This window comes from Sciurus vulgaris (assembly GCF_902686455.1).
Source record: "Sciurus vulgaris genome assembly, chromosome: 6".
Classification (NCBI taxonomy): domain Eukaryota; kingdom Metazoa; phylum Chordata; class Mammalia; order Rodentia; family Sciuridae; genus Sciurus; species Sciurus vulgaris.
The window spans coordinates 143263113-143281978 of NC_136466.1; the positions used below are offsets into that span (position 1 = coordinate 143263113).

Sequence of the window (18866 nt, forward strand, 5' to 3'; positions counted from 1 at the left end):
AGAGGCATGTACTTCTCCCCTTATTGGAGCTGTGTTTGAGTGAGGCATACATTGTGCTCAGAGTGGTGGGCACCAGAAGACCCAATGCAGGTGCTTGCCTGCCGAGGCAGAGAGGAGAGGAGAGCAGGGATATCGACTATGTACCAGAAAGCAGCACAGTGAAAGAAGCCTGTGGATTCAGACCCAGCTCCCTGTTCAGAACAGACATCAAGACAGACATTGGCATTTTCTTTCACTTGTCACTAAAATTTGGCTTCAGTTTTTTCAGAACTCACTTGCCATAGTTAGGTGGTGATCTTTACCTACCTCTACGCTCCCATCACCAGAACTTTCTAGTTGGAAGCAATAGGATAAGACACAGCTGGAGGCGCTAGAGGGAGTTAGCTGTTGGAACAAGAGTGCAGAGGCTGGAGGACAGGAATGAGCTGAAGCTAAATCGCAGCGCAGAGGTGGACACAGAGGAGAAGCCAAATAAAGAAATTCCCAAGTGATTCAGGCTTAGCTCTGTGCCTCAAGAGTCACCCCCTGAATGCAGTGGTGCGGTGGCTGGAAAATGGTCTCAGGACACCCACATCCTAGTATTTGGAGCCTATAAATGTCACCTTATGGGGGAAAAGGGTCTTTTCAGAGGTGTTAAGATCTTGAGATGTGGAGGGTATCCTGGTTATCCATGAGGGCCCTAAATGCTATCACAAGGCACAAGGTAGACAGAGGAAACTGGACACGCAGCAGAGAAGAAGGCGGCAGAGGTGATCTGGCCACCAGGTCATGGTGCTCTTTTTTTTTTTTTTTTTTTTTTGAATGGTGCAAATATGTGACTCCCGTAAGAAGCTCACGGTCAAGAAGGCAATGTAAGGTACATATACACTGGCAAGTTGGGGACCGTCAGGTCCTTTCCCCCCGGGCCCTGCCTCCTGGCTCTTGGCCACAGGATCTAGCCTTCCTTGAGCCTTTGTGGCTAATTGGCATCTCTTCATCTCTTGGCCTAAAGAGCAGCCTGTTAAAACAAGGTCAGTGACACTCTTTCCTCCTGCCATGCGTCTTAGCCGAGCCCATGGATATAGCTTCTTGATCCAGAGCAAACCTTTGAAATAGAACGATCATGCAGCCTTCTCTTGTGAAATTAGTAATGACACCCTGGCAGTCAGAGTGGAAGTGCTGACGGCCCTGCACAAGACCAGGCAGCTGAAAGCCACGGCACAGTCCCGACCATGCCATCGCGGCATCCAGAGCCGGGTTTTCTTGATGAGATGATGACCCTTTCTCCAGCCTCTGCCTTCCTCATCATCACGCTTCAGGGGAGGAAAATAATCCATCCTGTTCCCAGCCTCTGCTGTCGTGTTGGAAACATAATTTCCTCCAACTCCCTTCAAACAAGCTGAAGATTTTACTTAAGGAAGAAGAGCAAAGCGTAAGCAATTTGACAAGTCTTTAAATCTTCAGCATTTGTGAGCATTTTTTTTTTTTTTTTTTTTTTTTTTGCTTTAAGTTCCTTTCCCCTCTGCTGGCAGCTATTTCCCAATGTCTGAGTTTCTTTGAGGCTAGGCACAAGATTAACGCCAGGGCCTCAGCTTGTGGTCATTAAAGAGCAACAAAATTAGTAGATCAAGCTTGAATTGACTAATTCACATCTCAAACTAAAGGCAAAGCCTTCAGATAAATGTTAATGGTCCCAGTGGTATCTTCTGAACCCTGAAAGTTAAATGTTTGCCCTTACTTTGTTTTTAATACCCAAGGTGTGCGCTTACACACACACACACGTTTATACTTAACACATTTATATTTACACATTTATATTTAAAATCAGTGGTATCTGTGTTTAGGGTGTTACTTGACATCAGCCAGCTAATTGTATTGAAATTTCATTTTCAGCATTTGTTTTGTTTTTATGCTGTATGCATATACTCATACTCCCTTCTCTGAATCCATATAAGTTTATTAATTTATCTGGACTAAAACCTTAAGCAAAGTATCAATTAGAAAGTCATGTGTGCTACTTCTATTGTGCGAAACATTTTTGTTAAAAGAGATGAGGTTGTTATCCTTGCTCAAAGATTTCAGCTCCCGAGAATGTTAATTAAACACAATACATGCAGGTATGATTTCTAAAACTGTGTTCTACAGTAGGATGTGATAGGGTAAATAAAATTTCATGAAATGGTCAAATACAATGGTTAGTTTTCAAAAGTCCTTCCTATTTATGGTTGACTTTCAGCTTTCCCAGGTATTTATGAAGTAACCAGTAACAGATGGTGAATATTACCCCACCCACCTGTGGTATATGAGGAGATGACTTTTCAGAGGAATTTGATGCCATGGCCCTAGGGGTAAGGGCTGGAAAAGAAATTAGCCATTTTTAAAATTCATGCTATTTTCTAAACCCTTTCCATTCTGCCATATTATTCAATCCTGCCAACAAACCTTATTGGTAGATATTTTGCACTCAGTGTCTCAATGAGGGAGGATAAAGGCTTCACCACAGTTTTCCAAGATCACTTGGCTTCAAGTGGTGTAGTCTGGATTGGATCCCAGATCCGTGCTGAGAAGCCTCTGCTTGTGCTGCCATACCATGCTGCTGCCTAGGATCTCAGGATGAGCAAGGTTTAGAATGAACTCCCCAAATTTATAATATCCCTCTCCCATTAAAACGCAATGAAAATTTATGAACTAGCTGGAGAATACGACCCCAGAACTAAGCCATGCATGCAAAATTCACAGGGATTAGAGAAAAGAAATCAAATTAATCTGCTTTTTAAAGATTAAACAATAAATGAAGATTACTCTGTTTAACAGTATTTATTTTTGCAAACTTAGCTTAGCAGTCCGTTTCCTTGGATACCAATTTCAAGTGGCAACATCTTCCTCTGACACCTGATTTTCACGGTATCTGAGAAGTTCATACTTACCACTCAGAGATGTCACTCTCCCTCTCAAAAGATTTCCTGTACAAGATTTCATCTCTTTTTAAATTTCTCAATCACTTTTCTTACAATTTCTCATTTTTACATCCAATTTCAGCATATTGTGTTATTCCCCAAAGGAGTTTCCAAGACAGATTTAAAAAAAAAAAAAAACAATTTAATAAAAGATTTTGATTATCTAAACCTAAGAAATATGCTCCATGCTGCCAATGGTTTTCAGGACAAAAGCCTTGTGTAGCCTGTTCCAGGACAGAGCAGCCTATCAAGAAAGAAATTATTTGGAATTAAAGTGTATCTGACTTCAGAAAGGGGTCATTTGAGTCTCTTCTCCCTATTGACTTCTCTCTGAACTTTGGTTTTCAGCAAACCAAAGCTCTGAAACTCTACAGCTGTGATAGCATCCAGCATTTCCAAAGTGTTCAATAAACATCTGATAGCAATTCATCCAACTTTGGCAGCTGCATGTAGGTTTCAATGCACTAAAGAATGGTATGTGATTTAAATCAAGATTTCCTCCTCTCAGCACTGTTGGTAGTTTGATCTGGATGATTCCTTTTGTTGGGGGACTGTCTTGTGTATTATAGAGACTTGGCAGCACCACTGGCTTCTAATCACTAGATGCCAATAGCACCCCACCCTCATTTGTGACCATGAAAAATGTCTTCAAATGTTCCTCCCCTGGGGAGGGGATGTGGGACGCTCCTCTAATCCAGAACTTCTGATCAAAATTAATGAACAGGATCACTGAGACTGGGGAAAGCCCATGAAAGGGAGGGGAGGGCTGAGCATGGCATGTGTAGAGGACAAGAAAGCCAGGGCAATGAGGTCGGAGGAACAGGATGTAGTCAGAATAGGAAGGCGAGTGTACGCAGAGTGGTGGGGGAGGGTGCTTATTAGTAATGGTTTTGTTGGAATTTAGAATGTCAATTGAATTGGATTTTGGAAAGTAAATGCTATTAGGGAAAATAGTACAAAACAGATGATAATTATCAAATTTTTTTTTTTAAAGAAAATTGCTTTCTGAGTAAGAATATGACAGATTCAGACTTGGCCTTTCAGTTTTCTGAGTAATGAGGTTTAGAGTGAAGTGACCTGATTCTCTGGCAGTCTGAACTGACTGAGCCAGCCAGTGCTGCCATGGTGAGGGGTAGAAGGAACAGATAAGAGAGGGTCAGAGTTTCTCCACCCCAGCCCTCTTACTTCACCTCTGGAGGAACTCTATCCAAAGTAAACTTTCCCAGGACAACTGCAGTCTCAAGGGTCTCTCCCTCCCTCCCTCTCTCTCTCTCTCTCTCTCTCTCTCTCTCTCACACACACACACACACACACACACTCAGATACATACTTCTATATTATGTACAACTTATTCTAATACAACAGAGTCCATTCTTTGGAAAAAAAATAAATTAGAGACAAATGGCTAAATCCCCTTGATTTGGGACTGAAACACCAGTGGTTTCTGACCCTGACTTCAAATAAGTCATCAGGAAACTAGGAAAGCACCAGTGTCCTGCCTCCAAGAGATTCTGAATCTTCAGTCAGTCCTGGATTCTGAACTTTTTAAAGCTGCCCAGATACTAATACTCTGAGAATCAGTGGTAGAGCACCAGTTTTTAGGACTTCTGTGTGATTACTGAGAAGAGTTCAACTTGTGTTTGGTGGCTAAAGAACAATATAGACAATGAATGATCACTTTCCCAATTGTGTGTTAGATATTATTAAAGAAAACATTATTCAATGATACTTGTAAAAGTACAGCAAGAAAATATTTCATTCCAGACCTTTGAGGTATAGGAACCACTGCAATGGGATTTTTGTGGTAGAAAAGAGACTTGCCTGAACTCCAAGTACATGGACAAATAGGAATTTGCAACCAAGGCGCAGGGTGGAGATCAGTGGATGGGAAATTGTTAAGAAAAAAACATGAGGGGAAAGAGGATTTTGGCTAAACCTGACCTAAAAATTCTTACTAAAGATAAACCAGGGTGATCAGATTTCTCCTGGGATATGGTGGAGGATGAGGAGCCCAATCAGATATGATAGGTGATCAGATACCTAGAGTGGGAGGTTTCTGTAAAACTGATTCAGCGGGGTTCTCTTCTAAAATTGGCTTTTTACAAGATAATGCACAAATTGGGCCTAGGGGAGAATCCAGTAACCTGACTAGTTTAATAAAGAAGAGATTCTTCGTCAGGGCCATTTTCATTCTGGTAAAAGAAAGAGCAATGGCAAAAACAGAAAAGTCGGTTAGTTTGCTGTTAGTTCTGTATTGACTAAACCAGAAAGGCCATCTTGTTGAGGGAGAATAAACATTTCTGCCAGGTATTCTGCCCCTGAAATCTTTGTGTATTTCATTGCCCTTTTCAACATTCACTGAGTACTGTAACAGTATATCTTACAAATCTTCTATAGATATAAATGTAAAATCTCCCATAAACATAAAAATAGCATTTTGTTCTTAATCTTCTGGAAAAGGGGAGGTTATGGCAGAGACTAAGAAGAATGAAATAGATAATAGAGAGCAATTTGACAATGGCTCCTGAAACTGGGCCTGCAAGACCTATGCAGGAAAAAACAAAAAGATGGTTTTCACTTTAAACCACTAACAGGCTGTCTTTTTTGTTTTTTCTTTGTTTGTTTGTTTGTTTCTTTTTTTTTTTTTTTTTTTTTTGATACTGGGAATTGAACTCAGGGGATTTAACCATTGAGCCACATCCCCAAACTTTTTATTTTTTATTTTGAGACAGGGTCTGACAAACTATCTTCATGTGGTTTGTGCTGCTATAACAGAATACCATAGACTAAGTAACTTATAAAGAACAGAAATTTATTTCACACAGTTCTAGAGACTGGAAGTCCAAGATCAAGACATCCGCATCTGGGCTGGTGAGGGCCTTCTTGCTCTCGCCTCACATGGTAGAAGGTGGAGGGTAGGAGAGGACAAGCATTGTGTCTTCACAGAGCAGAAAAGCAAAAGAGAGCAAACCTACTTCCCAGAGTTCTCTTAACAGAGGCATTAATCCACTCCTAAACACCTCCCAATAGGCCTCGCCTCCCAACGCTGTTGCATTTGGGATTAAGTTTCCAAAACATGGATTTGGGAGACATTTTCGGACCATAGCATATGCACACGCAAAACGTCCTCTAGGGGCTTTGGGGGAGCTCCAAGAGAGAAAGCAAGAAGGTCCATTATCACTTTGTGATGACACAGCTAAAATCTCTGTAGCAAGTAATTAGACAAATTGGGTTTTCAGTTAGTTCAGATTAAGGGCTTTCCAGAATGACATTTTAAATATTCAGTAGTGAGCCTGGCCTCCCTTGGAAATGTCAGAGGTAAGACAAAATAATTAGGTTAATACAGTGGGTATTTATTCGCTTTCATATCATACTTACCTAATATCAGCTCTTTATCCACATAAGACAACCAAATATTAAATTCCAAAGAATAAATAAGAAATCTTAATTACCTATTAGCTGAAGACTATAATAAAACTGATGAATAACTCTTATTTTTAACTTGAGACTTGAAGTATGAGAATCAAAAGAAGTTCCCCCCAAACAAATCCAACATTTAGCAGACAAAAATAGTAGTACAAAGTTTTATATTCCTCATAATTGTCAAAATTCAATACTATCTCAAGGTCAAGAATGAAGGACTTCTCACAGTGTGCTATTTTCCCAGGAAAAATAGAAATAGCCCATTACATTTGAGGGTACAAAGAAGCAAACTCTCCATGGAAGGAATGGTGGACCCAAACTACACTAGGAAAAGACACCAATTTTTGTCTTCACCACTGAGGAAAGTTTTCACAAATAATAGAGAAGGGGAAAAAAAGTAAAGACTTCCCAGAGGACTGCCTGCCATTTTCAAAAGCACTTCATGTAACCAGTGGGCCCATTTCCAGGAATCCTGAGTCTATCACTCATAGAGAATGAACACACACGCACACACAGTTTTGTCCTCAGAAAATACAGCATATTAATTTAGTCAACAGTTTCAACTCTTCAACTTGTTAAGAACAGCTGACCTGTGAGAAATCATCCCATTCAAGTTTCTTCCTTTTCTACTCCTTTCTTATCAAAGGGACCAATGAAAATAGGGATGAGTAGACTGCAGGAGGTGGGGGCCGAAACAAAGGCAATGTGCCCTATTGACCATTTCCTAAATAAACAAAAATTGGTATATTTGTACCTGCCTCATATTGAAATAGAAAAATATTCAATTAAGAGTCTGGATATTAATTGAATTCTTTTAATACCAACAAATGATGGAGCTCTTATAATGCCAGGTTCTGTACTATGCACTTGGCATCAATTTGTATTTTATTAACCCACGTCACTCATATAAAGTTGATATTATTGCACTCAGATGAGGAAGTCAGGCTTAAATTTGTTTGAAGTTGCATAGCAACTTCAGTTTTCTGGACTGAAAAAGAAAGGGCATCTTTTTTTTTCATTCAAAAGCATGCTATTTAACAATGACTTGTGCCCAGTGCTCTGCCGGGCTGTGGGCTTTGATGAAACGAATCACCTAGCTCTATCTGCAGAATCTCCTAGCAGACTGCAGCAACTCCAAGAACTTCTCAACCCTATAATCTGTGCTTCTCATTTGCTTTGTCTTTCCACTGGTTAAATGGATGTACATGTTCATTTAATGATCTCCCCACTTGTCTATGTCTGCCTGCAGGTGGTGGGCAGGAGAATGGGAAGCATGTTCCACAACCTGTGGACCCTATGGAGAAAAGAAGCGAACAGTATTATGCATTCAGACCATGGGCTCTGATGAGCAGGCTCTCCCGGCTACAGATTGCCAGCATCTACTGAAGCCCAAAGCCCTCATTTCCTGTAATAGAGATATCCTGTGTCCATCGGATTGGACAGTGGGCAACTGGAGTGAGGTGAGTTCAGGGTTAACGGGGAGACTGACACTATTCACGCTTTATCAGCCTCCCATCCATTCCTCCCCATTGACCAAATCCAAAGTGACTCGAGGTTAAATTGCATAATAGACAGCATCCATCACCTCTGGCCTGTTTGCTTCAATTCCCACCACCCAGTCTTTCAGGATCTCTCTCTTGTCCATGCTCAACTAACCACCACAGATGAAGGAGATATCACTAGTATAGGCTCATGACAGCTAATTGATAAATTGTCAGAATTTTTGCTGACCCATTGTTAAATCATTGGTTAACAAACCAAGGCTCCCCCATATCTCCCTAAGAACAATTTGTTACATTTACCAGTAAATCACTGTAGTTAACTAAATCCAAAGGAGTGTTGCTGTAATAATGAGGAATATACTTGACACTCAGAGAAACTCCCTCAAATCTACCTCTAATCTGCATGTGTTTAGGACTTCTATTGTTAGCCACATAAATTCAAATAAGGTTGCATTTTCCCAAAATTAATTTGATCTAATTCTTTGAGTGTAAGTAGAAGTCAGAGCACTAGAAAGTTATGAGAAACTCCAAGGCTTTAATATTCTGGGAGTCATTATGGAACCTGATTCTCTCAGGCCTCATTGTGCCCCAGAGTGACTGAGGGAAGTGCTCTTTTTTTCCTCATGATACCTGGAGTCCGTGGGGGCTTCATCTCTGCTTCCCTGTGTAAATTTCAGTCCGTGACCCAAGGAATGAAATGCCTAGGAATGAATGATCTCTAAATTGTTGGGGGCTGTGCCATGTTGACGGCGCGGCGCCAGATCACATCGGCAGCGAGGAGATTAATTGACATAAGCACACTCAGGTGATTTATTGTCCACGCACACAATGTATGCGCATGTGTTCTCAAGCACTCCTAATTGTGCCTGCTCGGACATCTAGCGTCTTGCTAATCTTTGCGTAAGAGGCGTGGCCCTGCTCTCCACCTCCTGGAGGTGATATAAGCGTAAGCAGAACGAGACAGCACGGAAGTGGGGCAGCAACGAGGAGGGGCAGTGGTGGAAGGCAGATAGCAGAGCAGAGAACTGAGACGCATCACTGAAGCACCTTAGGTAGACGCACCCTTAGTTCACAGGATGCAGGACGCACCAGTAAGAAGCAGTAGACCTTAAGCAAGGCGTAGCAAGTCTCTCTTCCTCTAAGCTCTAAGCAAAGCCTGTCCTCTCAAAGTCTCTCTTAAGCAAAGTCTCTCTCTCTCCCTCCTCTCAAAGCAAGTAAACCTCATTTCCTCTATCCTCTATAAACAAGCAAGAAAGCAGTGCACTAAAGAGAAAGATAGAGGTAGCTCAGTTTCCAGTCCACCACCCATAAGACCCGTGCAAGTTGTTGCTGCAAGCGGTGACAAATATCCACGGATTTTGTACCGCAAAGAGCCAGCGACATAAATCAATAGGCCAGAAGGTTGAGATGGGTGCTCACTTCATCTCGTGTGCTTCTTTGAGAAGGCACAAGCTTCCCATAAGAACAGTGGCAGGAACTCCTCTGAAGACATAACTTCAGGAGAAATGGAAAGTATTTGACCCCGGGGGCTTCTCAGGAAGTCAGCCAGAACTAACTCTAATGAGAAAGTGACTAATGTGATCAAGTGGGATAAAATTTTGTGTTTAAAAATGATATTTGACTATAAACAAAGGAAATTATTTTTCATGTGTATCTTATTAAGGTGTTCCAAAAGAATTATCCAAAGAATTCTGAAATTTATCTAGTAAAGTTTCCCTCTCTGAAGATACTCATTTAAATGGAGAGTACTCATTTCAATACAGCAGCTTTGATAACATCTTTACAAAACTATCTTTAATTAGCACATAGTCACTGTTTAGGTTTATTTAGCTTCTGATTCTCTGCAGGATGAACTGTTGAACATCTAGGTAAAAACTGAGAAATGACAACCATGGTTCTTAGATTGTAAGATTTTCCTTTCAAATGGGGCTACCATACCACAAAATAAAGAGGAAGGAAGGAAGGAAGGAAGGAAAGAAGGGAGGGAGGAAGGAAGGGAGGGAGGGAGGAAGGAAGGAAGGAAGGAAGGAAGGCAGGCATATTTCAAAGAAAATATACCATTATTACAAGTGCACTGTTGATGGTGCAGGTATACATGTGCATACATTGGTAATAAGCCAGAACTTTCTCCTTGCTGTTCTCGGGAGGGAATAATCATCATGTGCCTGCCTGGCCTGTTAGTCCACTGCCAACCTAGATTGCAGTAAATTACAGTGTTGTCAAATAAGGCTGAATGGGGTATTGTGACTGGTCCATTAAATCTGTTTACCAAAAATGTGTTGGCTGCATCCAAAACAGTTAATAATTCTTGTCATGTAGAATTTACTAATTGCCAGAATCTTAATGCTTTTTCAAAGGTCTGCAATTACAGATTTGGCTGAGAAGTTCCTCTTATTATGTTCACATGTATACACATCATAATAACCTGTCTTAACTAGAGAACAAGGGACCAAAAGTTGGCATGATGTGACAAGTATTTGTGTCTGTAGATTCCAAATCACAGACCATTGCATAGTCAGTTGGCAGCACACATGGAAACTCTAGTTTCTATCTTCCACGTGATAGAGCTGAGCAGAAAGCCTGAACCAAAGCTTTCATTCAGGAGATGTTATTAGAAGTGCTTTTAGTTAAATCAGCATGAAAAGATTCACCAAATGTGTTCTGTTCTTTCCTGTGCTGAGCTCTTTAATGGGCTTTGCTGGAATATAATGAAATGTCCTTTACATTGTAACTATGCCCAGATACTTTTTGGAAAAGAAATGATAAAGTGCTACCTGATATAAAGCATTTGTTATCTGTTTTTTGTTTTGATATCAACAATATTTGAAGTAGGAGAGTACTCCAGCTATATGTAATCATTTAGTCTGCACTGAGTCATTTGGTCACCCTGACTGAGCCCAAAACTATACGTAACTGGGCCAAAGATCCAAGAACTGAGATGCTCCTAGATTCCTGTAGAATGGTCCTCCTTGGCCAAGCAGGATGGGAAGAAAAAGGAAAGGCAAGTTTATCAGCTGTCTCCCTATCGGGTACCTCCATCAACCCAAGGAATGAGGAGAGGTGAGCTCAGCCATGCCAGGCCAGCACTCAACCCTAGCCCAGCAGAGATCAGAAGGGGCTATTCTCTCTCCTGCTGCCCCCCAGGAAGGGGTTTACTGACCCAGTGACCAGCCCTTCCCCTGACCCCTGAAGCATGCTAAGCTCATGCTCTAGACACCCATCCACATTCTCAAATTTCACCAAGAATCTGGTTTTGTCCAACTTACTTTTGGGGTTCAGAGGGTAGGGAAGAGGAACTGTTTATTTTAAACAAAAACAGGGTATCAGAGTTTCCGGGATTCCCATTTTTCCTAGGTATTCCACTTTCGTAACATGTCTTATGAGAGGCAGCTGATCCAGTAATGAAGGGCATAACCCCTAGAACAGGGCTCCTGGGTTCAAATCCTGGCTTTTGCTACTTATTAAATGTGAAAGTTATATCTGTCTTTCATTGCCTTTAGTTTTCTTCAGCTTGTTCAGCCTCACTTCCCTACATGTTTATTTGGCCTGTTTCTCCCCCTGGTTGGCAGGCAGCCATAGGTGCAATTTGGTTTGATTTGATTTGGATATGCGTGTGGCATGCCTCCAGAAGCCAGGCTGAGTGTGTTTGTTTATACATAGCTACTCTTTCCAGAAGCATTTCAGGCAGTGTGCAGAAAAAGGGCTGTAGTCATTGAAGTGGTGAAATATGTCAGGTCCTGGCTGAGAGCAGAGACCTAAACATGAAGATAATAAGGTAACTGATTAAGCTTCAGTTTGACCCAGTGCATGGAAGCCACAAGGGCAGCACTGTGGATTCTATAATTGTTTCCATCAGATAGATGTAAGGATACCTCTTTTTCCAGAGATATTCCTGGTGTAATAAATAGCCAAAGGTATGAGAGGTTTTCGAAAATGGTGCCAATAAAATGATTAGAAAATGGTTCAGTCTGGTGCTTTGTAAAGCACCATGTTAGGTTTTTCCGTGGGTGAATGGATGGATGATGGAAGGATGGGTAACTATTAAAAGCACCATGTAGTTAATAATTGTAGCTGACTTTGTGTATCCTGAGCAGGAAGAGAAGTGGGAGGAGATCCCAGAGAACCCCCGGGTTCTAATCTTGAACTTCACTAACTCACATAGTCTCAGGAAAATTAAAAATCCTCAGTTTCTCAATCCAAAGCCATCATGTTCCTTGATGTTACTTCTGTCAGATAGACAAATAGCTTAAGAGAATAGTCATTTTTTCTGGGTTTTCTAACCCTGGCAACCTCAAACTGTGTGGCCTCAAGCTGGGTTAATCCCCTCTCAGCCTTTCCTCATCTATAAAGATAGGCTTATTATAACACTTGAACAAAATAATCCATATAAGCACTTGGTACAGTGCCTGACAAATAGTGAGTGTTCACTAAATGATGACTTTACTACCAGGAACGTGAACAAGGGCTAACTTTCCATGCTACTTTGGTTTTCTAAGCCTTGCACATCCATGGCACCCAAAAGGTCCTGAAGGGATTGATCTGCGGGCCTTGATTTTCCACCTACTCCTCCTTTTGCTGAGGGACATTTTATTCATAAGACATTATAAGCACAGTGCATAGGGTATGCAGGTTTTCAAGGACCAACAACAATGCTTGAGATCTGAAAAAAACTGTGTATTATTTCCATGAAAACAAAGGAACACTGAAAACTCAGCAATCCATATTTAATCACATCTTTATTTAAAATATTCATTAGATGTTTATTATGTATATTAAACACTTTTTTGAATATAATATATGTTAGTCTGCTTTTGGTTGCTGTGACCCAAATACCTAAGAAGAACAAGTTAGAGGAGAAAAGACTTATTTTGGCTTAGGGTTTCAGTGCGTGGTAAGCTAGCTCCTTTCCTCTGGGCCTGAGGTGAGACAGAACATCATGGTAGATGGGCAAGGTGGAAGAGAGCTGCTCATCTCAGAAGCTGGGGACAGCAGAATATGAGCGCTTCCAGGGCAGGCTGGAACTACTTCCTCTAACTAGTTTCCACCTCCCCAAAGTCCATCCAACTACAAGTGGATTAATACATCCATGAGTTCAGAGCCCTTAGGATCCAATAATTGTCTGAAAGCCCCACCTCTGAACCGTGCTTCATTCACCAAACATGTTCTTAATACATGAGCTTTGGGGGATGTTCCACATCCAAAGCATAGCAGTATTTAATCCTTACAAAAAATGGTCTTAGCAGCCTTACATCACAGGCAAATAAACTGGTCACAGGCAAAGACACTGAGGCATGAAGAGTTTGGAAACTTACCCAAGGTCTGCCAAGTGGTGGAGCCAGGATTTGAATGCAGGCAACAGAACTTCTATTCTGAGCACTACGTCACACTGCATCTTAAGTGCCTGCAAAATGCGACAATATGACAACTCTTAATATTCATAAGAAGTGTATTATGTTTGTGAATGATTTGTAAACCATCTTTTCTCACTTTGCTGGAATTCCAAACTGTGCATAATGATTGCTATGATATCAAAGACTGTAAAAAAAAAAAAAAAAAAAAAAGCTACCTTCACCAAATAATTTCAAAAAACAAAACAAAGAGAAAAGAAAGTCTTCCAATGTTCTTTTATAACAAATTATTTTATTTCACTTGAGACTACAGATGCACTTGAATAGTTTTGCTGAGACATGTGGTAGGTCCTCCACAAGTGGACATGATCAAGGTCTGGGAAGACCTTTAATCTGCCTTTCTGGTCCCTCACAAAAACACACAAACAAATGAACAAAGCAATCAATCAATCAAATTACTATGAATTTATTAGCGAAAGCTGTTCCCAAGGGTGTTGGAGTAGAGGATGACTGAAGAGACTAAATGTCCTCTAATACTCCCATTTCAGTGAAGGACCCAGGCACTCCTGTGGGGCTGGACCCTGGAGATCTGACCTTGATCACCCCGTGTTTGGCATGGGATGTCTGTAAATGCCAACATCTTCTAGACATCAGCAGCTTATTCTCTGTCAGGGTTCCTGGAGAACAGATGTGGAGGATATTCTTGTTTGAAGCAACTGCTCAGAGAAAACCAGTTGGGCACCATGTTGATTCTCTTCATCAAGTCTGATTTTTTTTTTTTTTTCAATTATCTACAATACTGAACTAATACCCTAGGGCTGCCCTAACAAATTACTGCAACCTATCTGACTTAAACAACAGAAATTTCTTGTCTCACAGTTCCCAATGCTAGAAATCTAAGATCAAAATATCAGCAGGGTTACTTTGTTCTGAAAATTGTGAGGGAGAATCATTATGCCTTTCCTCTTAGCTTCTGGTGGTTTTCTAGAAATCTTTGGTGTTCCTTGGCTTGCAAATGCAAAACCAAAACCCTTATCTTCATCTGCATATTTTCTCCGCACAAATGTCTCTGACTTCAAATTTCCCCCTTTTTTTGTTTTGGGTACTGGGGATTGAACCCAGAGTCACTTGGCCACTGAGCTACATCCCCAGTCTTTTTTATCTTTGATTTTGAGACAGGGTCTCACTAAGTTGTCCAGGGTCTCACTAAATTGCTGAGGCTGGCTTTGAACTTGGGATCCTTCTGCCTCATCCTCTAGAGTTGCTGAGAATCATAGGCCTGTACCACGGTGCCTGAATAATTTTCCCATTTTATAGGAATGTCAGTCACAGTGGATTAGAGCCCACCTTAACAACAGCATTCTAACTTGATTCCCTCTAAAGATTCTATCTCCAAATAAACTCACATTCTGAGGTAGGTATTATAAAGAATCTCACATATCGTTTTTGTGTGTGGGAAAGGGGTGTAGACAATTGAACCCAGAACAAGTATTTACTTTTAAACCAGGTTTTAGTATGAAATTCAATCATTATTTATAAATTCCTAACACTATGCATTAAATGTTTTTATGCCCAAGTATTAGCTCTTTATATATTTAGCCCTTTAGCCAAAATCCTCAGATACACTCCATGTTTTTGAATAAACTCACCCTACGCACCGCAGTTCTGGGCCCATTATGAGCCCTCAACCTCCCCTTCCCCACAGTGCACCTCAGGTGGGTGGAGATGACCAATTTAGCAGAGACCTCTTTCTCAGCAGGCTTCTTCCAGAGACTTCATCCAAGAGTGGTGGGAAGGGAGGGCACAATAACTCCCAGAGAGGGAATGAACAGATTGACAAGCTACTTGCCTGGTATAGGGTTCAAAATTATAAGGTAAGGGCATATGATAATCATAGCTGAAATTGGTTTTGAGAATTCTGAAACTACAAATTGAGAAGGGTTCCAAGTGTGGGTTTGTGTACTGCATTTACCTCATCTGAAGGGCTTGACAGCTCCTAAGGAGATAAACACAGTCGGAAGATGTAGTGGAAGAAACATGAGGCTGAACACAAAGTGTCACTGATGGTTCTGCTCTGAGTATAAGAAAAGGCAATCCAGAGCTTAGGCCCCGTGTCGCTGGTAGAAAGCACTGTGCCGCTGGGCACAACGTGCCACAGCTCTGAGAAATGACATTTGTGGCCTGGGAAGATTCAGTATCTCCTGGGTAAGGAAAGTAGGCGTGGATGAAAGGTAGGTGTCCTGGAGAACATATAGGCTCTTCCCCGATCCAGGTATCCATGAATGAAGTTTTGAGTTGCCATTGGGAAATTGGGCCAACAGATGCAAGGTATCTGCCTTTTCAAGAGAAGTCAAAAATACATATTTTTTAAAATATGAAATTGCTAGTTTTTGAAATTTTGGTCACTAATTCAGTTTTTGTACTTTTTTGTGATTTTAAGATTCAACAGGCCAAAGAGTACATGTCAATAAGCTGAATCTAGTCATTAGGCTGCCACTTTGGAACTCCTGTCTCAGAATAAGATTCTCTTAAAGTAGCAAAATGTAATGCATTTCAACTGAACAGCCAGCTAGATAGCTATTATTGATTTCTGCTTTGTTCCTTGGGGTTTAACAGACTCACACACTTAACAATATTGTTTAGTTCTTGAAACCTGCAGGTTAAAAGACCACATGCCCATCAGTTTCCTGGGAAATATGAATCTAAAAACAAAATCTAGCAGTAAACCAGAGGGGAACATGGGTCTCTGAGTGTCTATACATGTGTGCCTGCCCTTACTCCCCCACCCCCCATAAGAAGATCTGTGTGTCATGCTGCAAAAGAACTATACAGATTGGGAACCACCAACTTTTTTGGCTATTAGCATTGCTATTGTTATCAGCACCATTATTATAGCAGCTGCAATAATAGTTACCAATCATCCTTTAGAAACCATGCAATTTTCAGACTGTCCTCTCAGCAGCCTTGTAAGGTGGGCATTAATTTCTCTCAATTTCCAGATGAAGAAACTGAAGCTTTGTTTTAGTCAACTTTGTTTTGCTGTGACCAGAAGTCCCAACAAGAACAATTTAAAGGAAGAAAAGTTTATTTTAGCTCAGTTTTTCAGAAGTCTCAGTCCACAGATGGCAGATCCCATAGCTCTGGGTCCAAGGAGGCAGAACATCATAGTGGAAGGACATGGTGAAAAAAAGCAGCCCAAGTCATGGCAACAAGGAAGCACACACCAGGGACACACCAGGGACAAAATATAAACCCCAAAGGCACACTCCCAGTGACCTGCTTCCTCTAATCTCAACCTACCTGCCTATACTTACTACCGAGTTAATCTATAACAGTGGATTGATCCACTGATTAGGTTAAAGTTCTTACAACCTAATCATTTCGCCTCTGAGTATTCTTAATTGTCTCACATAAGAGCTTTTGGGAGACACCACATATCCAAACCATAGCAAGCATTGGGGAATTTAAGCTATTTTTCACAGGTCTTACAGTTCTTCTTTTTCCTCATAGTTCAAAGTGAGAACAGAGGGTACATCTTTTTCCAAATGCTTGTGAAGGTATATACTAAATTCTCACATCCCTAGGGTCATATGAAATGTTTCAAATTAAAACAACTCTTTACACATAAAAAAAGGGTGGGACAAAGGGAGCAAAAGAAGAGAAAGAAAAGAAAAATCTGAGTTTCCTATTATGTTGCAATCTACTCAAATAATTTCTTGGAAAGAAAAACTGTAAGAGGGGCGTCCTGATACTTGAAGATAGGTCAGGGCCCCATTTATGGGAAACTTTCTCCAAACTGAGCCTCCCGAGCTAACCAGCATGGGAATGTGTTCAGACAGACACTGAAGAGTATTTGGTTGGACTGGTAAATTTTTATAGGGTGAAAACTTGAAAATCCAAGGGGTTCTCATTAGAATATAACAAGAGGAGAGGGACTTGGGATGACAAAACTGGATGGAGCATACAGTACTTCATACACAAGAAGGGTGGAAATATTGGGCAAATCTGGAAAATAAACATTTCCAGACTCCCTTTCCAGGCTCCAAGTAAATTATGGAAGGTGCTGGAAGACAATATATCCTCACTGGTGGGTTCCCAGACCTTTATTTGGCAACATCAACTTTGGTACAGAAAAAAGTATTCATTTCCTGCTGCATGAAGCACAGTTCCCACCAAAGAATACTATTATTGTTATGTCAAAATGAACCTGAGAAGTCAGTCTTAGAACAGAGTGTCTGCAGGTTTTGTGGGTATCTTCAGGTCACAGCTTTGCTGGTTGGGCCCTAACCTGCATTTGGTCTCTCCCTCCGCTGTCCATTCTGTGCCCACAGCCATCTCCTGCTTTTCAAAAGTGTTGATGCCCAGAGTTGTGATATATCAGTGAATGATCATGCTCCATTAAAACAAAATAAAGAGGGAGCTTTCTACATCATCATTATTTTCCTACATAGAGGAAATTGAAAATAGAACTTTAGAAGGCAAGGAACTTAAGCTAAAAAAAATGCACAAGCTCATGTAAGAATTTTCCCATTCCTTTTATTTTTTTTCCAGCTCAAACAATCACTTAATAAATATATGCAAAGTGATCACTGTGTCTTAAGAACTATCCTGGAATGCAGTTCTGAATAAAACATGGGTCCTGCCTTTGGGTTACTTTCCAGAAGTCAAAAGTTCAGTCAAGTCAATAAGCTAACTCCAAGGAAAGTTGTTCAGAGTGTTGTACTGGGTTTTGGCAGGAAAGAGAAGATGTAGAACTACTAACTCACTCTTAAAGATTCTTACTCTGAGACTGACTTGCAGCCTTTCAAAGTGAGTCCCGGGGCTTTTCTCTTGTGGAAGCTGGAATTTCTGTCTTGTGAACCTCACAGGATATGGCAAGCATCACATAGAATAATGGCTATGAAGTCCTACGAAATTCTCTGAGTATTATGCAGTCCCATCCTGAGAAACCTTTTGGAGGTCAGGAATATAGGCAGAAAAATGAAAAATGGTTAGCAAAGGGCTGGGAGTGGCCCATGATTAAATGCCAACTTTTGGGTGGTTGGCTTAAACTGTCACTGAAAAGGAAAAGCTAAAACTGGAGCGGTTAGGCTGAAGAAGTATGGCTATCTAAAATGTTGGTGTTATGTAGTGAATATGTACAATTTGTATCTGCTGAGATTAATGAAACAAACATTTTTTATCCTGAATTCAGAGAAAGGACTGTCTTGTTAGGATCCCCCCAAAAATAACCTAGCTGCTTGTGCTCTGGCATGCCCTACAGAATTGGGGAGAAACACGGGGGAGGGGACATGCCTCAGTGTGTATTTTAGCACCCTAAGGGACTGACCCAACTCTTTGAAAAAGGATATAGCCTGCCTTTGATTAACTACTCACCTTTTAATTTCACAAATGGCCTTAGATTCATGAACGTGTGCGAGTACAGGGATTGTCTAGCTTTTAATCTGATTCTACCTGCCACAGCCAAAAAATGATGATACCTAGGTGAAACTGCTGAATTATAATAGCTATTTTCTAAGAACAAAGGGAAAGATTCAATATCACTAACAGGAGATTCCTGAGAATATGTAACCATTTCATATTAATTTAATAGCATCAGAGCCCTAGGAAAGAGATAATATTACTAACTCACTCTTAAAGAAATTAGGGAACTTTAA

General features: G+C 40.8%; 1 protein-coding gene across 1 annotated transcript in view; it reads left to right on the forward strand.

The window, feature by feature from the left end:
• ADAMTS12 (ADAM metallopeptidase with thrombospondin type 1 motif 12) overlaps positions 1-18866 on the forward strand; it is a 329970-nt gene that overhangs the window by 270089 nt on the left and 41015 nt on the right. Inside the window, exon 18 of the mRNA XM_079144478.1 lies at positions 7609-7819. Coding sequence (XP_079000604.1) covers positions 7609-7819 — 211 coding nt within the window. The remainder of the gene's footprint in view (positions 1-7608; positions 7820-18866) is intronic.